Below are 22,294 nucleotides of genomic sequence, written 5' to 3' on the forward strand. Positions count from 1 at the left end.
AGAGAAAATATTTCAATATGTACAGAAATGACACAATATCTACTCTGCAGTCCTGCTCTTGGCTTGGTTTTATTTTACTTCCTGTCTTGTTTTTTTGCCCCTGCACTTTGAGGTCACTGTGTTCCTGGAGAGGAAGCAAAGTTTGCAGAATATATTGAGTTTATAATCTGTCTAGACAGGGGAAGGGAAAATATTTGAACACAGAGTCAAGAAATGTGTACCGGTAAGTTTGCTTCACTTTGTAATAGAACCTGAATGTACACAATATGCATGAGGATTATTGAATTGTGTTTAGCTAAGCACTGATTTCTTTGTTCAAAGTTAGAAGTTAATAAAGTAAAAATGAAATCCCAAATCTCTCTTTCCCCTCTGTCCAAAACATTTTTGAAACTATAGAACTGTGGACTGATCATTCACATACCACAACAGTTTCCTGGTGGATGTGACTCCATCATATTATTTATACTCTATTTAGATTTAGTTAGTATTTTAGACCCAATTCTGCAGGACCATTTGACTTTCAGGTTGCTACTTGGATTTGTTGGAATGGTCTTCATCAACAACAGAAGCACCTAAGGCTTTCAAAAAAGACTTTGTTTTCTTAGCTACGTGTGTTTGATTTGTCTCTGCGTGCGTTTTCAGCCATGGTGTCGTGCAGCTAGTGAGCACAAATTGGAAGAAGATCACACTAGGTTTTTGCTCCTGTAACGACGACAACCCTGAAAGAAGATTGGCGCATTGAACACCCCCGAAATGGGATTAAAAAGCAACCAAAGGGAAGATGAAAGTATAGGCGGGACCCTTTCATTTAGCTCAAGCACAAAACCGAAAGAAACTGGTCATATAGATGGCTTGGGATGCATATATAATTTATGTTGATAGGAAGGTAGCGACCTGTGTTGTGTGAAATTGAAGTATTGCCGCTGTCAAGAGCCAGACGGGAGCGCGAACACACAAAAACAGTGAGTGAGCGAAAGAGACAGAATGGGATAAGGTATCTGGCGACCCTAAATTGCCTTTTTCGTCACAGTGGTTTAATAACAAGGCAGCAGACGGGAAAAGGGTGTGTGTGTGTGGTGTTGAATGGGCAACACCTGGAACAGCATCCCTCCATCGTCACATATAGTCTGCATATATATATATATATATATATATATATATATATATATATATATATATATATATATTTCTGCATGTTGTCAATTATACAGTTCCGTTACATTTGTTTGATGTTTAAATATCAACCAAAACATGTTCTTTTTTTAAATTGCACAGTATAACTATAGGGTGATGACAGACACTGTTCAACCTAATTAACAGCAGGGGCACCTTAAAACACCACCAGATAAGAAAATCATTAGTCATTAAAGGTTGTGATTGCACATCAGGAGGGCTGTCTGGGCTGTGTATTAATAGACAAAAGGCTGTTTGTCTTGTCAGGCATGAGATAAATATTTACCTATAGCTCCAATAATTCCAATAAAAATGGTGTAACTTTGGTTTGTCACTTAAGCACAGGACAGTGGGTTTTTGTGTCAAGTCGTGGACACCACAGTATCACAAAGCAACCACTGACAAGGGAAGGGGAGAGGAACCAAAAGTGGTGATAAATAATATATTAGATAACATGATGGGGATGGGAACTATAGAAATTGAAGCCTTACGGTTTTCTTCTTACTGTTCTGTCTTTTAAATTAAGAATAAATCAACAGTTTTCAGATATGGACCGGTCTAGCTCATATCTGCAGAATTTGAAATCAAAATCTTACATACTGTTCCGTTTTGGGTTGACATTTCATTCAAGAATTGTATCTGCCATAGTTATATTGGCTCCAGCCCTCCATCAGATGCCTGAATCAAGTAGGAAACGTTCAATCTCTATTGTAGCGCGGCACAATGCATTTCACAGTTTGACTAAAGATCCACATCTCGGGCCCAGTTTGCTGCATAAGGCACTGGTTTCCTGGCTAACATGGCCCTGCTGTGTCTTTACAGATGGACAGATCGACCGAGTCAATCATTAGAACCCCTTCACCTCCAGAATATTAAGTGGTTTGTGAGGATGGTGTCGTTTTAAGAGTCCTTCAGGCTGAGAAGGAAGTAGAAAAAAATCTGGGACCTGTGGTGAGCTACTGTAACTGAAAATGTCTGTCAGGAGCATTTTGCAGATAATTGCTTGCTGTGAAACTGTGATGGCATCAAACTTCCTTGCATCAGGACGTGGCAATACGTAAATGGATGCAGAAAATGGACAGAGGAACGTGGAGACTGAGTGGGCAGTGAGTGGCAGTTTAAAGTGCTGAAATTGAAATGCTTTTTATAATCAGAAAGTACAAATGTGGCTCAGACATCCCAATCTGATGATAAATTTACACCTTCCAGTCGTGTTTCTGCTCTGATCAAACACAATTTCAGATGCTCTTCTCTGGAATGTAGTTGTGCATTTTGTATCCATGCATTATAGATTAAGTGTTTTCATGCATAGCAATTATGTGAAACTGCTGTGTATAAGCACTGATTAGTAGCAGCAAAACACCATAATGAAATGTACAAGACGAGGTAGGCTGCTGGGCAGACTGACTAGTAACAGATGAAGAAGTGGCAGTGATGTCACCATTTGTCATTGGCTTTTCCTTAATATTAATGCGGAGTTAAACAGAGGACACACGGTTGCACTGAGAATTTGTCTTATTAAAACGAGAGGGGCATCCCTGGGCTGTTATAACAAATGGAAGTGATACAGGTGCACAGTTTCTTTTATGCAGGGATAACAAATGTGTAACATGACCGTGAAACTTGTATGGTAAAGTTCACATTTTATTTTCTCCTGCAGTTCTGACGTCACGTCTGGAGCTCATTAGGAGTAAAACGCCTGTGTTAATCAAACCCTCATTTGTCCTTTCTCACAATCCCCACATGACTTTGAATAACTGCACACAGTCAAACATGATTTTTGATGTTTTAATAGAAACACAAACAGCAATGATGCTTTTATAGATACTCAAAGTTGCTCTTCAATGTTTATGCATCAGCTATAATTTCACGAGTACGTCTTGTTAACAAAACGTGAATGCAATATATATATATATATATATATATATATATATATAGTGAGCTAAATAAATAGTGAACACTTGTAAAAGAGAAGCAGCTGTGAAGTGTATGAAGTGTCCAGACCTGGAGCACAGCAAACACAACCATGTCCTCGTTCTCCAGCATTGATTTGCTGGGTCAAGGTTGCTAGCTTTGTACTACGTGTTGCCGTAACAACTGAGCATCCTTCTTTGGCTGCCATGGCAATGTCTCAGAAATGGGGCACGTTGGTTGAGAGAACATTAGCAACGTCTCTGCATAATGTATTTAGAGTCTGTCATCTGTACAGTTCAGTATTAGAACCAGGGCTTCACACTGGCAGAGGGGGGAAAGTGTCATTATTCTGCTCAGCATTCATTTCTCAGCACTGGATTTGGCTGTCTGTCAGTCCAGTCAACCATTCCAGTTTGCCTTTATGACATTTGGAAACAAACTCCCTGAATGTTAACAGCTAAAAAGAATTGGACACTGTTCAACATAGAAATATTTTGGTAAGCTTAGAGTTTCCATGTAGGATGAACACAAAAATAATTATGACGTTTGAAATGTAAAAACCTTATGTTTGTGCACACACATTTTGACATAGTCCTAAACAGTCTTTACATGTTTCCATTTTCAAATTTATCCCCAGGAGTTTTGAGGCCCAAATACAAAGTTCTGTAGTCCAGTTTAATGCCAATACCCAAAAAATCAGCAGTGCTCTTTTAAGCTCAGACTAATACTTTTGAACAGTAGAACTTTCCCAAAACACATGATAATGGTGGGCCACTTGGAAGCAGCTAATACTTCCCTGTGAATAGTGAGCATTTTGACATGATGTTATAAAATACCATGACATATTTTTCCAACAGAATTCTTTCCAGAAATGTGAATTTGTGGTCACCCTTTTGAAAAGTACATACGAGTTCCCATTCTTCATCTGCCAAAACAAAATTACCTTATCTTTCCCACCTCATTATCGCACAATTGTGTCAAAAATAGCATAATTTAAGTGTTTTTTTTTCTGTCCGCAGGTGTTGTCGACAGCAGTAAACCAGACGTTCCGTGGCACTCGATGGAGACAGGTCCCTGAGCAGCACACACAGAAACGCCGGTCCAGTGCCACAATAACACTACAGCGTGGAGCGTGCCTTCGGGCTCTGGACACAGCCATTATTACGCCACAATCACACATCGGGTGATCACGCTGCAGGGGTCGATCTCCTGCAGATTAAACCAAACATACGTCATCTCCAACTCGCTGCGCCTTGCGCAAGTTCAACCCGCACACCTGCACAGCTGCCGCAATTAAATTAAAACAACCGTGGCTTAACACGCACACACTAAATGAGCAGACAGTGGGACAGATGCTGCCACTGCCCCAGTCCCTCTAGTCGTCCCAGAGCCAGCTGGAATGAAGAAAGGATTCAGGCCTGATTGGTTTCGTCTTTTTTTGTTGCTGTGGCCTCTCTGAACCTCTGTCGCCTTTACCTAACATAGCTCATTTGCCCGTTTTTTTTTTTTTTGTATTTATGAAAAGTCTTCAGAACAGCAAATCCTCTGGGGATGCTTAGACTACTTCTCAAAAGCTGAAAACTATTTGCATTTTTTTCTGTCCCTCCCTGGACACAGAAGAAAAGGCTCTCACTGGGACTGTGCAGTGACATTTTTTCTGTTATCTTGAGCTGTTTGAAATGCACCGTCATTTGGATTCACTTCATAGACACACAAGAGTTGAAAAAACAGTTTAATGAAACCAGAGTAGAGTTCTTTCTGCTATTCACTGGGAGCCTTAGTGAAGCAAACAGGCAAAGACAAAAGATTGAATAGCTTTGGAGAAGGAAAAGCAAGGCCTTGAAAGAAATATAAGATATAAAGTGAGGTGGTGTTAAGAGGCGGAAGAGGGAACTAAAAGAAGTAAAATGAAAATAAAACAAGAGGAGGAAAAAAACCTAGCCTGAGAAAGTTTTTTCCCTTGTAACTCTGTTGTAGTCATGATGGAATACACTTCAAGCCAGAAGTCCAGCTTCTGTCTCCTCCTCTACGCCCTCCCCTCAGCCCTCCCTCTCTCCTCTGCTCTGCTCTAGTCCGCCGCGCTCCAAATCGCTCCAGTGCATTGACAGCGACTGAACGCCACACAGCCCCGCTCCTGGAGCTTCTACAGATGGCTGCCAAACTTAAGAGGAAAGTCTTCTATCAACACAGCGTACTGGATTTGAAAGAGAATAAACATCGGCGCTAGTGGTGAGCAAGGGAAAAGAAAGAGAAGCGGTGCAGTGGAGACCAGAGAGAGGGGAGTGAGAGAAGAGGCTTAAAAAAAGGTAGAGTTTAGGAGTGAAAAACTCTGGAGTCAAGCTTATCTACGGGACGGCTCAAGTGGGCAGCGTGGGTGATCCTGTGGTGCACAGTGTGAGCCAGGCGGTGGTCCCAGTTACTTTGACCAGGTCCTGGTGGTGGTTCAGCGGAGGTCGTGGTCTCAAGACAGTGGCAGGCCCAGGGGTGGGGGCATGGCCGTGGGGGGGCCGTTTCCTGTCCTCCACCCTGCAGCGGGACCGGCGCTGGGGCTGGGGGACCTGGGGCGGTGGTTTGTCCAAAGGAGCCCCCGGCAGACCGTCTGAGCTGAGGCCCTGGCTTGCCTCGGGAGGGGGGCCGGGGAGCGGAGGTAGCAACGAGCTGGACAGGGGGGGCAGGATGAGGTGCTCCCGTAGGCTGTGGATGCTCTTCGGGACACTGGTGCTGGTCTTCCTCACCTCACTCTTCTTCTCCATGTCTCTGCGTGGGGGGGTGGGCTTCAACTACCTGGAGCCCCCCAGCTGGGAGGAGTCCAGGCGAGTGAAGCTGGTGCCAAACTATGTGGGGGCCCACCGTCTGTCCCCCCCAGAGCTGCCTCAGCAGAAGACCTGTGCCTGCTCCCGCTGCGTGGGAGACCCCGGGGTGTCAGAGTGGTTTGACGAGAACTACGATCCGGACATCTCTCCCGTGTGGACCCGTGACAACATCGAGCTGCCCTCTGACGTGTACTACTGGTGGGTGGTAAGTAACACAATACTCTACTATTACATTTGGAGTCATTTATGACAATGACATATGCAATGACATAGCAAGGGAACTTATTGAGAGGCATTCTTGTGCTCAAAACAAGGATGTCACGCTCTCAGTAGACTTATACCGAGGTGCATATTTTACTTTCTTCATTTTGCCGTGCATAGAATTGCTTTTAGTGCTTAGTGTCCTGCTGTTATTAGCCTTTCTATCAAATTAGCCAATGTTTAATGAGCCAGTTGCACAGTTAAACAGCCGAATAAATGCTGTGGCGCTCGTTTTGCGGTGCTAAATTAAAAGACAAAAAAAGGTTCCACCAGATTTTGTTGTAATGTTTTAAATTTGGATTAGAAAAAACATATTTACAAGATAACTATGTAAATGACAGCCGAACATTTTGAACTTGGCTACTTCATTGCCTTCTGACATTTTTATGATTGGCTGTGATATAAGTTGGGGAGAATGACAGCAAGTAATTCATCGCAATTATAAATCTCTCTTCATCCTCTTCCTCCTCAGCCGAGAGCCAACCAATCCCCTCATACAAGCACTACATGCCTCCACATATTTCTGCCAGTTGAAGGCATTACAGCTCTGATAGTAACAGATTGTATGCACTGACTTATGCCTAAAACAAAATAATGAATGTGCCCTAAAAGTGTTGCCTGTGCGTTGTTAGCCCTTCATTTTACTGTAGTAACTTTGTGACGCAGCTTTTCCTCTAACCTGGGCAGAGCCGTGTCCTTCTGCGGCGTGTCTGGAGTTCTGTTTCCTAGCCACAGCCCCACTCTCTTAAATGAGAAAAAAGTGCCAACACAAGTCTAACTGCTGCCAAGTCATTAGGTCACACAGCGAGGTGATGAACCTGGGGGAGAGGGAGACAAGAGGGGAGACAGAGCGTGGACAAGGGACAAAAGGTCAAAGGAAAAAGCAAATAGTGATGGATAAACAAGGAAGGAATGAGTGTGTGGACTGGTTAGCTAAGATATGGACTTAAATCAGCTTGAAATATGATTATTCTACACAAGGTACTTTTGATTGATACTTTTGAGTGGTTTGGTTAAATCTGCCACTGGCCAGTTTAAGATAAGATAAGATAATCCTTTATTGTCCCACATGGGGAAATTTCATTGATGCAACGCAGGTAGATACAGAGGTAGATACAGAAGAACAGATCACTTGTAGGAAGTCTGAAAAACACTCTCAGTAGAAGATCTCCTATAAACAAAAACTCCCATAGACAAAACCTCCCATTTCCCAACAAGGGATGGAGGGGAAAAATAATAAAGATAAAATAAATAAATACCATTGCATGTGATCACGACAGTAATTGCACATGAATTGCACATGAATTGCACAGTAATTGCACATGAATCACGACAGTAATTGCACAGTAGGACTAACAGTGTTTGTTATAAAGTCTGACAGCAGCAGAAAGGAAAGACCTGCGAAACCTCTCCTTCACACAGCGAGGGTGGATCAGTCTCTCACTGAAGCTGTTTGCGCAGCTTTGTAAATATGGATATGAATTAATGTGAAAAAAAATGGGAAGAATGGAAGATTTCTGCTTTTTAAAGGACAAAAAAAGCTACTAATAAACTAACAAATACTGACAATTTAAACATTTCACAATAGCTCCCTATACAGCAGGAAGTTGCCTTGAAACAACCGCCATATTTTTTCCAACGTGTGAAATCCACTATTTATTGTGGACAGACGCATCGAGCTGTCTACCTCTGTTTGCTCCTGTCCCCCATCAGTGAGTTGTAGCACTCCCTGCTTTTAGTGCCAAATAATTCCTGGTCCGGTGTTACTTTCCATAAAAGTGATTCAAGTGAGTTCTGCTCTGCCAGACAGGTTTTAAAATTATGAAGGGGGAAAAAAATTAAATAAACCTAAAGCTCAGATTATACCCTGAACCCATTACCACAGATGGCCAGAGATGGCGCGTTGTTGCATCCGAGATGTCAAGATATATAAGGTTTAAGGAACAATTTCCGGAGGGCTCTGTTAATCTTGAAGAGCTTTCCTTACCAGCTTTCAGATTACAAAATGCAGTTCATATGTAATACCAAGGTGGAACAATAATCTGGCTTTGTAAGAATGCATTAAACCGCTTAAAAGTAAATCTTGTGTTTGTAGATTTGCAAAAAGAAATCCCAGAGCTGCATTTTATTAGCCTCTCGCTTTCTTTTGTATTGACAAGATATGGAATTTATTAGATGTAGAGTCTGCAAATGCAAGCTAGAGAAGATCAATAAAAGCATTTGAGCTTAAGTTGAGTTAATGGACGTCTGGTGAAGATCAGGTCAGACCAGACAGAGCGAAAACACTATATATCTGAGCTGCAGTGGCTTTCAGTCGACAAAATGTAAAGGTCAGCTCCACATTAACAGGAAAAGAAAAGTAGTTTTATTGTATGCACAGGAAGTAGGAACAGACCATTTTTATTAAACTTGAAAATGTCTAGAGGAAAGGTGATGTCAAGTTTTGTGTTGTGGGAAATGAGGACAAGTAATTTTATGAAGTAATTTTGTTTATTCTATCATTTACATATCTTCCAGTACACCTAAGGAACACAAGTAGATTATGATTTTACATTTTGTTCATTGTAAATTGAAAAGCGTATCTATTACATTGACTTATTGACTTCATAGTAACATTTCCCAGTAAAAAGCAGCAGATTGTCATGTTTTAGAATCCTACGTGTTTGGCGCAGAGTCTGAATTTTTCAAATAATCAGACTGAGTATAGGGATGTGTGGGCGGGGATAGGTGGAAGGTGAAAACTGGAATTGTCTGAGTACTGAGTACAGGACATACAGGATTATTCAAACATGAAGTAATCAAACAAAATCCAACTTTGAGAACACCAATTATGAGGAAACACTCTTTTTTTAAGTTGGTTCTGCATCGTCTGAACTCCATTTTTCAAATCACACTCAACAATAGTATTTCAACCTGTGACAACTTTGACCGCTGTATTAATTATACTAATAAAAGGTGTGGCTGAATTTAAACCCATGGATGGGACTGATTGAGTTCTGGTGTTTTAAACCTTTTAAAAACTCATCTTTATCTATTGATTATCTGAATCGGCTTCTCTTGCTCTGAGTTGCATATAATACCACTCTCTGGGACGCTCCAGTCATAGAACTAACTCCAAGTAAATGACAGAACCCTGCCAGAAAAGAAGCTTAGTGCTGATCACTGTGTTAACAAGTGAAGCAAAAAGAACTTGACCTTCCTATGGACAAGAAATGTTTTTTGTAAACTTCCAGGATAGGAGCCAGGTTGCATATAGTTGTATAGTCCAAGGCGGCTTGAGGGAATAGAGCAAAGATACTTTTTGGCACTCTTTCCAAGGTATATGCGCCAAATATTAACAGCAGTCCCAACAATGGTAGCAGAGCATGCCAAGTCTGCCCCATGCGTCACTTCCAAAGCCATACTCTAAACTGGAGCAGTGAAAAACAACAAGAAAAAGATGGAAGGAGAACAGGAAAAGAGAAAGCCTCAAAAAGAGCTGGAAATTATTGACAGGTTGTGGATGAACTATGTCTCACAAGATTAAGATGAGAATTGAGGAGACGAGATGCAAAAAAAAAGAGGAGCAGGAGCAGGAGCCGGGGCCGAAATTTGAGGAGCAAGTACAAGGGCTGTACTCGAAATATCAATACATATATTGTGACACACTTCTTTGTCTGTCTGTCTGTCTGTGTCTGTGTCTGTGTCTGTGTCTGTGTCTGTGTCTGTGTCTGTGTCTGTGTCTGTGTCTGTGTCTGTGTCTGTGTCTGTCTGTCTGTGTGTCTGTCTGTGTGTGTGTGTGTGTGTTGTGTGTTGGGGAAGGCAAATGGTGGTGGGAATAGAAATGGTGACAAAAGCTGGTTGCGTGGGAGAGGAGCGAGACCCAAAATGCAAAGGGAACGTCCATAAAGCGTCTGCCGGTTAGTTCTGTGTGAATTCCCGTGTTGACATGCCTGGGTGAATGCTTTCTCATGTGGTCAAACGGTGAGGTCCAATGCCAGTAAAACAGTGGCATCATTATTTTTGTTAACGAGCCGGCGAGTCGAAAAAGCTCAAATCCAAAATGGGAGAAATGTGCGCTCTCCGCGTTCGGATCACCTCAAAACAATAGAATGTATTTTTGCTTCTGACTGGAAACACGCCTTCACAGTGTCTCGCAATATACAGCCCCGGGTAACGGAAATGAAAAGAGAGTTGCATCATTTATTTATCTTATTTTTGCCTGCCAGAAACTGTATGTATTTTTTCATAAACAATGTTACTTTTACCTTTGAGGTCACTGCAGAAAATGATCTATCCTATCTAGTAAAAATGAATGACTGTGGATTTGTAGTTTGATATTGAACTTGCTGTGTCACTCGCCTCAATAACACCTCCATATTGCTTCGGCTCTGATTGCGCGCTATACGTTCTACTCAGGCTCTGGGTTGTTTTCTGGCGGTTCTGAAAGCTCCGCGGCCTGTCATTCCTGTCATTTCTATTTATCCCTTTTAGACAAAGCATTTGGTTTTCTTGAGTGACAGTGAAAGTTGAGTGGTGCAAAACACTCCAGCGCAGCATCTTCTCGGGTTTCTTTTGCAAACAGTCTGAGGAAAGACGATAAAGGAACAAAAACGAGTAAAGAAAGTGTTTGCACCTTCAACATTTTCTATTAAAGCCAGAAGTGGCTTTTCTTTTTTTAGTATTTCCTCTTCGTTCTCTAAGCCTTTTGGACAGAAAGCCAGGCTGTTGCAATAAGACTTTTTCCATGACACTGACTGAGGCATTTCCAAAAACCTCAAAACTCTTACTTTAACCACACAAGCAAAAGTTTCATCAGTGTGTAGTTTAACACATCAAACATACAATAATTTCATGCTATGGGCAAAGTTTAAAAATCTAGGAAGGCGTGTGATTTAAAAGACCTAAATAAAAACAAAACAAAAACTAGGACGTGCAAGCCAGAGTCATACGTTTTCATGATAGGAGAAGTTATTTTTAGCCTATTTAAAGGCCTTACTATGCTTTTCTCTCTGTAGATGCTGCAGCCACAGTTCAAACCGCACAGCATCCAGCAGGTGCTTCTGAGACTCTTCCAGGTATTTATATGATTAAGACATCTTTCCATTACTGTGACACTCTCAAATCTTCTCTCTGCTCCGTTCTCATTACCTCACACTTCCAGGTAAAGGCCAAGAGGAGAGGATTCTCTTTAATAGACAATAAGGCTTCATCGTCAGAAACCAATTTCATTCCTTGTTAACGTTTTACCCATCTGCGCCATCTTCTCCATAAGTTCAAACTTCTCCCTTGTAGCTCCCGGGGCACACAGGGGTAATGTATTTTTCATGAATAACTCGCTCTCGTCGCACACGTTTTATCAGACAGGGCTTAGCTGCAGGTTATTCCTTGTCCTCCTACTGCTATTTTAGGGCAGATGTCCCATTTCCTCAAACAAAGTCTACCCTTTTAACTTGGCTCTCTGCTGTCTTAGGTGATTCCCGGTAGATCTCCATATGGGTCGTGGGATCCAGGACGTTGCCTGCGCTGTGCCGTGGTTGGAAACTCCGGAAATCTGCGCGGAGCGGGATATGGGGCCACTATCGACGGGCACAACTACATCATGAGGTGAGAGCTCTGATGAGACCTGATAGTACAGTAGGTATTAGATACAAGTGCACTAAAGGAAATGAAAGGGACTTGATAACAAAGTCGAACGAAGAAAGGAATTTCAAAAGACGTCAAAAAGAGTCAAAAGCCAAGGCAAGGACGCCTTATGCAGACTGTGAATCTAAACGCAAGAGGGATTTGGCTCTTGGGTGTCACTCTAATTCTATACTTAATCTGTGTAATTCTTGGCCTTTCACATGCAGGTTATTGGGGGAAAGAGTCGCCACCTGACTCTTGCAGCATCAGCACAAAGAGGTTTATGTCCTCAGAAGCTAGAGCGTATAGCGGCTCCCTCATAGACTCTCACAGCAGGCCACATAAATCCCTTTGTCTCTTTGCACTGCAGCAGAGATGAATCACACAACATAATTGTTGTCACTTGGCATAACATAAAGCTATAAAGTATGTGTATATATGGTGTGTATAGGTGTATATATATATATATATATATATACACACACACACACACACACACACACACACATTTAAGTCTGTATGCAGGTACAAGGAAAATCAGTTTCATTAACTTGTATTGGATATTTGGCAAGGCAAGTTTATTTGTAGAGCATATTTCACACACAACGCAATTCAAAGTGCTTCACACAACAGGAAAAATGCATTAAAATCACAAAGAAATTACAGAAATCACAAAACAGTTTAAGAAATAAAAGAGAAGAGTGCAAAGAAAATCCTTTCAGTCATATGCACACTGCACAGCTAAACAAAACAGTTTTTAGCTTAGATTTGAACATTGTCAGAGTAGAAGCCTGTCTCACATCTTCAGGAAAACTGTTCTAGATTTTAGCTGCATAAAACTGAAATGCAGATTCCCCATGTTTTGTCCTGACTCTGGGCACCAGCAGGAGGCCGGTCCCTGAGGTCCTCAGAGTCCGAGATGGTTCATATGGCACTAACATGTCCAAGATGTACTTTGGTCCTAGGCCATGGAGAGACTTGTACACAAGCAGAGCTGCTTTAAAAGTCTCTTCTCTGAGCCACAGGGAGCCAGTACAGAGACCTGAGAACAGGACTAATGTGATGGTACTTCCTGGTTCTAGTCAGGACTAATGTGATGGTACTTCCTGGTTCTAGTCAGGACCCGAGCAGCAGCGTTCTGGATAAACTGCAGCTGTTTTACAGCTCGTTTGGAGAGGCCAGTGAGCAGGCCGTTACAGTCTAATCTACTGGAGACAAATACATGAATAAGTCTCTCCAAATCTGGTTTAGACACTATAATTTTGATTTTGGCAGTGTTTTTTAGATGGTAAAAAGCTGCTGATGTTATTGATTTGATGTGGCTGTTTAAGTTCAAGTCTTGAGTCCATCATTTCTAACTTGATTTGTAGGTTTCTAACTTGATTTGTAGGTTTTAGAGCGAGACTCTGGAGGTGACCACTAACACTTTCTCTTTGTTTCTGTGGGCCAAAAACGATGATTTCAGTCTTGTCTGAGTTCAGCTGGAGAAAGTTATTTTGCATCCACACACTGATCTGTTGGATAGATAGAGCTGAAGAGGATTAAAGTGAGGAAGGCAGCAGGACCTGATGGCATCAGCCCCAGGCTCTTAAGTCCTGCGCAGATGAACTGTGTGGAGTTATGGAGCATGTCTTCAACATGAGCCTGAAGCTGAGGGTGGTACCACAGGTCTGGAAGACCTCCTGTCTGGTACCTGTGCCTAAGACACCGTGCCCCAAAGACCTCAACAGCTTCAGGCCAGTGGCTCTCACGTCCCACCTGATGAAGACACTGGAGCGGCTAGTCCTGGACCACCTCCGCTCCACCGTGAGCTCAGCCATGGACCCGCTGCAGTTTGCATATCGGTCTGGCATCGGAGTGGAGGACGCCGTCATCTCCCTGCTGCACTGCTCTCTCTCTCACCTGGAAAAGCCTGGCAGCTCTGTGAGGATTCTGTTCTTCGATCTTTCCAGCGCCTTCAACACCATCCAGCCGCTGCTCCTGAGGGACAAGCTGGAGACGGCTGGTGTGGAGTATGACCTGGCAGAGTGGATCCTGGACTACCTCACAGACCCGTGTCTGACACTCGGGCCTGCAGTGTGGGGGCGCCCCAGGGCACTGTCCTTGCGCCTTTTCTCTTCACCCTTTACACTGCAGACTTCAGACATGACACGGACAGCTGTGTCCTGCAGAAGTTCTCTGACGACTCTGCCATCATCGGACTCATCACGGACGACGATGATGCGGAGTACAGAGGACTGGCGCAGGACTTTGTGGACTGGTGTCAGCGGAACCACCTCCTCATCAACGCAGGGAAGACCAAGGAGATGGTGGTGGATTTCCGCAGACGCCACCCCACTGCCCCCTCACCAGTGAACATCCAGGGACGGGACATTGAGAGAGTGGACTCATACAAGTACCTGGGTGTTCATCTGAACCACAAACTGGACTGGACTCATAGCACAGACAGACACAGTACAGGAAGAGCCAGAGTCGGCTCTACCTCCTGAGGAGACTCAGGTCTTTTGGAGTGACAGGGCCACTCCTGAAGACCTTCTACGACTCTGTGGTGGCATCAGCTCCTGTAGGTGTGGCCTGCTGGAGCAGCAGCATCACAGAGAGGGAGAGGAAGAAGCTGGACAAAGCTCCGTCCTGGGTTGTGCTCTGGACTCGGTGCAGGAGGTGGGGGACAGAAGGGTCCTGGCTAAACTCACATCTATGCTGGACCATGAGTGTCGCCCCCTGCAGGACACTCTGTCCGCTCTGGAGAGCAGCTTCAGTGAGAGACTGATCCACCCTCGCTGTGTGAAGGAGACATTTCACAGGTCTTTCCTTCTGCTGCTGTCAGACTCTACAACAAACACTGTTAGCCCTGAACACGTGTAACTGTCATACCCATGTGCAATACTGTCTTAACCATGTGCAATACTGACTCAATCATGTGCAATACTGTTATATTCATGTGCAATTACTGTCATACTCATACGCAATAATGTCATATTCATGTGCATATAACTGCTGTAAATAAAAGTGTTTACTTTACCACTATCAATAGTATAATTTTGTCTTATGTCAGCTTATTTTTATTTTTATTTTATCTTTTAATTTTTTTATTTTCTCTATTCTGTATTAAGAATATGAGAGGTTCTGTCCATAGGAATTGTGTTTATAAGAGTTTTTCTATTAAAAGTGTTTTTATAACTTCCTATAAATTATCTGTTCTTTTCTTCTGTATCTACTTGCGTTGCAACACCAGAATTTCCCCATGTGTGGACAGTGTAACAACTGTTATGTTCAAAGATGCCCTCATCTGTATCAAATATCAAATAGCATTGGCCTTGAGACGTCATCTTTATATTTATGTATTCTAACTTTTTTTTTTGACTGTGCATGAGAAATGTGTTTTTAAGATGCCGACCCCATGAAGAATAGCCATTGCCATTGGCAGTATCACTGCATCTCTATAGTATCTCTATAGTAATCAAGAGCACTTCTAGAAGTAAATGTTAGACAAATCATCAAACAGCTTCTGGCTGATATTAATAATTCAACAAAAAATGAAAGCCTCACCTCTCTGTCAGGCTATTTTACAGACAAATAACCATATTTTCTGTTAGATACAATATTGAAGTTCTTATCCCTGAGTGCTGTACTCCCTGACCTGAGTGGGCAGACACCACACACATTGACTCTCATTTGTGTTTTAACTCACTGCAGTCTGGCCTCCTGCCTGTCGGCCCTTTGGCTCACAGCTCTCAGCATGCGTCTGCTTTGTTCAGCGACATATCGAAAGACAACATTAAAAAAACACTTCAGAAGCACTTTCATATTGAAATAAACACCTTCAGACAGTGACTCGCTCCTACTGTAAATGCACCCAGCTGCCAGCTTATGATACCATAAGAATAGAAAAACGTATAACCAAACTTTGTAGCCACACTAGTTAGTAGCTCATGGATACATGCTCCAGGCTTGATTTATTAACCTTGTTATAGTAGGTGAAGTTCTCTGAAACGTTAGTCTACTGAAACTCCATAGAGCTATTTGTTGGGAATTGTATTTCTGGGCACTACAGCAAAATGCTTTTATTTGCAAATTTGGAAAATATAGCCATAAAAACAAACAACAACAACATCTTTACATCTACGTATGAAAGCAGACTTCATCCCATTATTCTAAAACAGGGTTATTCAACTTCATTTTCCAAAGGGACAGATTTTTTAGGTTGCGCAAAATATCCCAACACTGTTTAATAGATTGAGTTAATACAATAAAATAAATACTGATAGAGGTGATGATTGTGAGAAACAATATACAAAATTTGTTACCAACATTCTTTCGCAAAATTGCCCATCCAGGGCTGAACCAGACTACACTAGGACCTACCAGGTCTGAACCAGGACTAACCCAGAATCAAACCAGGACTAAATCAAGACCAAACCAGGTATAATCTAGCGCTAACCCAGAATTAAACCAGTAAAGATGTCTTGATGTAGTTTATTTGGAAGGGGCCAGATTTCTGCTGAATAGCCCTGTTTCTGCCAAGATTATTCCACAGAACGGTATCAAACTTATCTTGCATTTATTAAATTACATCTCAGTCTCCATAGAAGTTTAATACCATACTGAGGAACATTCCAGGCAAAGTAAAAGGCGACAAGAAGATGGCAGACCAGAAAAGTCTCTTTGTGCTCCTTTTAACAGAGATTCAAGAACACCTTTAGTACAGTTTAAGACATGTTTCACTGCATGTTAACTGAACCCGTGCCGCTCCTCTCCGTCTCTGTTTAGGATTAACCTGGCTCCTACAGTGGGCTACGAGGAGGACGCGGGGAGCCACACCACTCACCACTTCATGTATCCCGAGAGCGCTAAGAACCTTGCAGCCAACGTCAGCTTTGTCCTGGTCCCATTTAAGACGCTAGACCTGGTGTGGATCACCAGCGCCCTGTCGACCGGCCAGATTAGATTGTAAGGACCACACACGTGCACGGAGGACAGTTAGTGGAAATGTCAAGCCGTTATCAAACTAAAATGATGAATTTGATCTGTAATCACATGAAGTGGAGATTGCGAATCATTCTGTGACTCTTTGCCCTCAGTACTTACGCTCCAGTGAAGCAGTTTCTTCGCGTGGATAAAGACAAGGTGTGTCTGATGCACGTGCACACACACACACACACACACACACACACACTACTTTACCACAATTATATTATCCCCTGCTTATTGTTGATGAGGGATTACTGTTAGATTAAAGACTTTTACTGTTCAATAATCTTTTGCTCGCTCTTTAATCTGTGAAAATAAATAAACTCTGACTAATCCCCACCATCCCGAGAATTTGCAGATTCCATGTCTTGGGTGAAGTTCATGTCTTTGGCAGATCTGCGTGTTAAGACTTTCAAAGAAGCGCTATGTGCAGCCGACAGTGTTGGTGCTGAAACCTGCCAAATGGAAATCCTGCATTTCTGTTACAATTCAATCATTTGACACCTTTAACATTGGATGGAAGTAAAAATGAACTTGGCAACATCTTTAACATATTATAATTCTGTATATTGTCTATCCATATCAAATAAAAGTGAGAGTAAGAAGGCTGACTGACAACCTCTAAAGAGAAAAGTAAAGAGTGAAATGCTATATTATCCTTTTACTATATATTGCATTTATACAAATTGGAAATGTCTATATTGTTCTTGTTCTTTAAAATATACATTTCTTGCATTTCCAGGTGCAGGTTTTCAACCCAGCTTTCTTCAAATACATCCACGATCACTGGACCAAACATCACGGCCGATACCCCTCCACTGGCATGCTGGTGCTCTTCTTCGCCCTGCACGTCTGTGATGAGGTCTGAACATCTTAAACCACCGTCAAATCCAATTCATTTTAATCAGCAATTCCCAACGTTGACACACATTTTCCTTTTCTGTCTCGTAGGTGAATGTGTTTGGTTTTGGGGCAGACAGCCGGGGAAACTGGCACCACTACTGGGAACAAAACCGCTATTCTGGGGAGTTCAGGAAGACCGGCGTGCACGATGCGGACTACGAGGCTCAGATTATCCAGAGACTTGCCAAAGCGGGCAAAATCACAGTTTTCCCTGGCAAATAATTGGCATAAACAAGTCCCAAGCTAGGTCTGAAATATATCTATGATTTGCTCCCTTTCAGACTCTTGACGTGACGGCAAAAATAGGTCCACTCCATTCATAGCTTAGAATTGATTAAACAATGACAACGGACCCGCTCTTATATTGGTCCAGCGAGGTTCAACTGTTGCTAATGGTTTGTGACAAGACAATTGGCCCAGAGCTTTTTTTTTGGCTGGATTTGTGCTAGTGGCCAGTTTGAGGACTGACGACGCAGCCTCGGCTTTGTTAGGTCACCCTCACCAACAAATGAACGTGGAATAAGACGGTAAACATTGTAACCAGCGCTCATATGAAAAGCCTGTGTTCTACGCTTTATGCAGAAGAAGAAGAAGTGGCCACAAATGAAGACTAATCCACTGTCTAATAATGTATGCCTGGTACTGAAAACAGCAGCTTCATCCATTTCTTCTTCGTGACCCGCTGTCATCACAGTGGAGCGTATCAGCCAGCTTGAACCGTGAGGATCTTGCTGCCTTAGGACTCGGCACGTCGACATGAAGCTGAAATTGTGAAGCTGCCACATTGGACTCCAGTGATCAGAGATGTGGGCGCTGTAGTCTTTACCTTTTAAGCAGTGGTGGGTCGTCTGGTGTTAGGCCAGGAGCAATCACTGCGCGGTCACATCGTAAGACCGCCTTGTTGTGCCCGGAGAATCTAACTCACTAACTAACTAACTGGACTGGCCGACTTAAGTAGTAGCTTCCCCAAGACTCCAGGCCTTTGTGACTCAGAAACAAGACTGCCACGAGCGTCTACAGAGCGAGGACGAAACAGAACGTGTTTGCAACCGGGCGTTTTCGACGAGGCAAAAACACGCATGGGAAAAGGCTCCTGGGAGTTTGGGTTTGGATGGAAGCAAAGGACTTTTTGGAAACTGTTTTAATTTTTGTGTTTTGTGACAGGGTCTTATTTGAACGCTTCAAGATGGTGAATAACAAACTATTTGCCCATGATTTAAAAAAAAAAAAAAAAAAAGGCTGCATACGCTACAATTCAGTTTTGGGCCTCACCACTTTTTACTGACCTGAGATTGGAGTGATTTCTCAATGTGGTACAACATGTTTTCACAAACCACTGCGCTAGAGCCACCTGACGCCTTAGCTTTTTACCACACACACACACACACACACACACAGCACTTCAACTGCACTACCCTCCCAGATTATGTTTCACATTATGGCACACATGACCACAAACGACACATTCATTTAGTTTTATAAATTGTGCTTTGTTTACCACTACTGTTACACTCGATTCATTGTCCTGGGTTTATTTTACACGCTGTAATTCACGTCATCAGCGTTCGGCACAAGGATTATTGTAGTTGAGACAATGTATTTCTAATGTAGACCGTGAAAACCAGATCGTAAATCGTGTCCACATCATATCACAAGGATTAGATCAGACACAGTTTTTTAAATCCCGGTGATGAAGTGTCTTAAATATTTCATTCAAGTGCACTGTAAGACTTTTGTTAAATGGACTGTAAAACCAACTTCACGTCAGACTTTATGTTTATAAAAATGATGTACACGCTGATTACGCCGTTTAAATGTGATAGCCAGAGGTGGGACTTTTCCTTTTACAATACAAGTAACATACATTGTGTCACATAGATGTGTAAGGCATTTACTCGAGAATGTTTTCTGTTTTTTAACCAACGCCTTTTGTCATCTTAATATAAAACGTGTCTCCGTGAATATGATCCTCCTCCGTTGAAGGATCGGGAGTTATTGTTCCACCTCTGGTTATTTCACTGCGCTTTCGCCGACCAATATGTGACGGCAGTAAGCTCTGGATGGACGGTCTGCTGCGATTGGTCATTCGCAGTGATGGAAGTTTAGGCACAGGATTAAAACCAAGGTCAGGTTTGAGGGTAGATTAGAAATTAGAAAAGCTTAAGGGAAATGGCTTGTGAGCGTGTTAGCAGCACCTAATATAACAGCACGGAATATAAAAGACCAGGCCCGTTTATCTGGAGCTGACCATCTAGCACGAATATCTAAAGCATCGACGGCTCACATTTTGATCAGCCTTGTCCTTGTAGCTGCTGAAAGTACTCTGCGTTAGTTCTGCAGGTGTTCACTTGATGCGCAGCCAGACAACGGAGCGCATGTGCCACCTGCTACTTTTGGGGATGTTCTGACTGGAGGGGCTGAGATGTGTGGAGACAAAGCTGCTACCTCATTGTCAAAACCGCACCCAAGGAAGGAGAATTACTGACCTACAAAGCTGCAGCATTAGCAGTACGGTCTTATCTCCTTTTGTACATATGTTTAAAGAATCATGTTAAGGAATTTCAAAATGTTCAGCCATTAATTATCTTTCACATATTGATGCTTTTGTGCCTTGTCCTGCTTCCGGACATCCTTTGCCTGCAGCTCCCCCATAATCCACACACATCCACACACAAGCCTATAATGAACAGAAAGTGACAGAAAGTTTGTGCCTTTCTGAACTGCACACATCTACAGCCACTCTGTCTGGCCTCGGGGCTCTGACAATGTTTTTGTTTTTTTTACTGCAAAAGCTCTTGGGCCGTAATCACTAGAGGTGGTGTTGTTGTGATGCCCCAGACGTAACCTTGCACCACTGCTGTCCTCAATGTTTTATGCTTCTGTTTGATCCTTTTCACTTGAGTTGAAACACTTTTTGGTATCACAAGCAGTAAGTTACCCCGAGGTAACAAACCAGTCATTTTTCTTTACTCGTGGCAGCTGCAGTCCCAGAACAGTGCGATGGTGAGGAGGGAAGGCAGTGGGGCGGTTCCATCCTAAATCTATATTCTGCCACCTTTGAATGGAGATGGCACAGATCTGGAAGCCTGGGGGGATTTATAACCCTAAAGTAGGTCTGCTCTCCCACTGCTGACCCAAGCCTTGCAATATTGTTGGTTGTCAGCTCTCATCTATACCGGGTAGTAAACTAAAAGGTACAAATTGAAGCTATCAAAGCAACACAATATATCGTAGTACAACATTTATATTGCAATAGTTTATGATGATACAGTAAACTATTCAAACTAACCATGTGTTTTACTAATTTTAGTCTATGAGGACATGCTTATTTACAATGTCTAAGTTATGACCAAAGAGAAAGAACAGTAACATTCATTATTCTTTTGGTATACACACAATAAACATGCAAGATTAAGAGTTAGGTCCATTAGAAAGACGGTGAAATGCATCCTGACCTACATTGTGAAAGTAGGATCCAGGTCATTTGCAGTCTCAATGTTCCCCTCTCTAGATGCTTGTTAGATGGATGGTTCTCCGAGTAGTTCAACATAAAGGTCGCTCATGTCGAATATGTGAGAGTGGTAAGAGAAAAAGACAAATGCCCAACAAGAAAAAATCATCCATTTTAGCTGTGTGTTCTCAATCAGTGACAATTAAGCAAGATACGAACAAAAAAAACAAAGTTGCATCCCTCAGAGTCAAGATTTGTTTAGTTTTTTGGCCACTTGCTACAGTTTAGTTGTTTTCTCTTCTTCCTGGGGTATTGGAGAATTGCTTACTGGAGATTTCACCGTGGCCAAAGAGGCTCAAAATAGATGTCATGGTCAAAACAAGGGTAGTCTCAATGCAGCAGCTGGTAGTTTGCGGTGGCTTATCTCATCCTTGCACTGGTTAGAAATGCCACTCAAGCGTCAGACTTCTCCTGTGGACTATTACTACCCTTTTACCTAACCACCGCTAACACATGCACTGGACTGGTGTAGAGAAGCCTGATGTGTTAGAACAAGTCAAAATATTCTTTGCCTCAACAGCTCCAAGGCAGTACTTGTGTGTACATGGACATGTCTGTATGTATGCTGTGTGACCAGACTTTGTATCTTATTGTACAAAATAAAAGCTTGATGAAAGTAATAGTGCTTGGTTTCTCCATTATTGAACTTGTGAAAAAAGTAGTGTTAAAATGATGGTGGTTCCCAATAAATTGGTTATATCTTGGTCAGTTATAGCTACATATTATACATGGACTTATTACCGGTAATTCACATCCAGTCCATGGTATATACGCACAAAGATTTTACAAGACATGAGGTATTATCTCAAGTTTATTTGATTTACAGGGACAATGAAATCTACAATGATAATCATTTTAACATTCAAATGACATGATGCACATCTTTTAATAGAGGTAATGTGGGATTAGACAAGACAATTAGTGGCCATGATTATGATACAGCTATTGCATGAACTCATCTCAGACAAATAAGAACTGGGGCTTCACGTTCCATCTTTGGATGGACAGAACAGGACACTGTACCTAAATGTGAGGGGTTTAGGAAAAGTGCTTCAGAAGAACAGAAAAAGAGACTGAAAAAACAGTGTTAACCTGGGCTGGTGGTGAACTTGCAAGAGGCCAAATCAAGTTATCCTTCCCTTTT

At 42.4% G+C, this 22,294-nt stretch overlaps 1 protein-coding gene across 1 annotated transcript; it reads left to right on the forward strand.

Moving 5' to 3' along the window:
• Nucleotides 1–4,603: 4,603 nt before the first annotated feature.
• st3gal2 (ST3 beta-galactoside alpha-2,3-sialyltransferase 2) lies at nt 4,604–21,770 on the forward strand. The gene is made up of 7 exons (XM_072434753.1): nt 4,604–6,105; nt 11,159–11,218; nt 11,614–11,747; nt 16,536–16,715; nt 16,847–16,892; nt 17,479–17,598; nt 17,688–21,770. Exons 1-7 carry the CDS (start codon nt 5,764–5,766, stop codon nt 17,859–17,861), a joined length of 1,056 nt encoding a protein of 351 aa, XP_072290854.1. The 5' UTR covers nt 4,604–5,763; the 3' UTR covers nt 17,862–21,770.
• Nucleotides 21,771–22,294: the final 524 nt, after the last annotated feature.

This window comes from Eucyclogobius newberryi, unplaced genomic scaffold, assembly GCF_026437365.1.
Source record: "Eucyclogobius newberryi isolate DKJ021-1_F unplaced genomic scaffold, fEucNew1.0.hap1 SCAF_7, whole genome shotgun sequence".
Taxonomy (NCBI): Eukaryota; Metazoa; Chordata; class Actinopteri; order Gobiiformes; family Gobiidae; genus Eucyclogobius; species Eucyclogobius newberryi.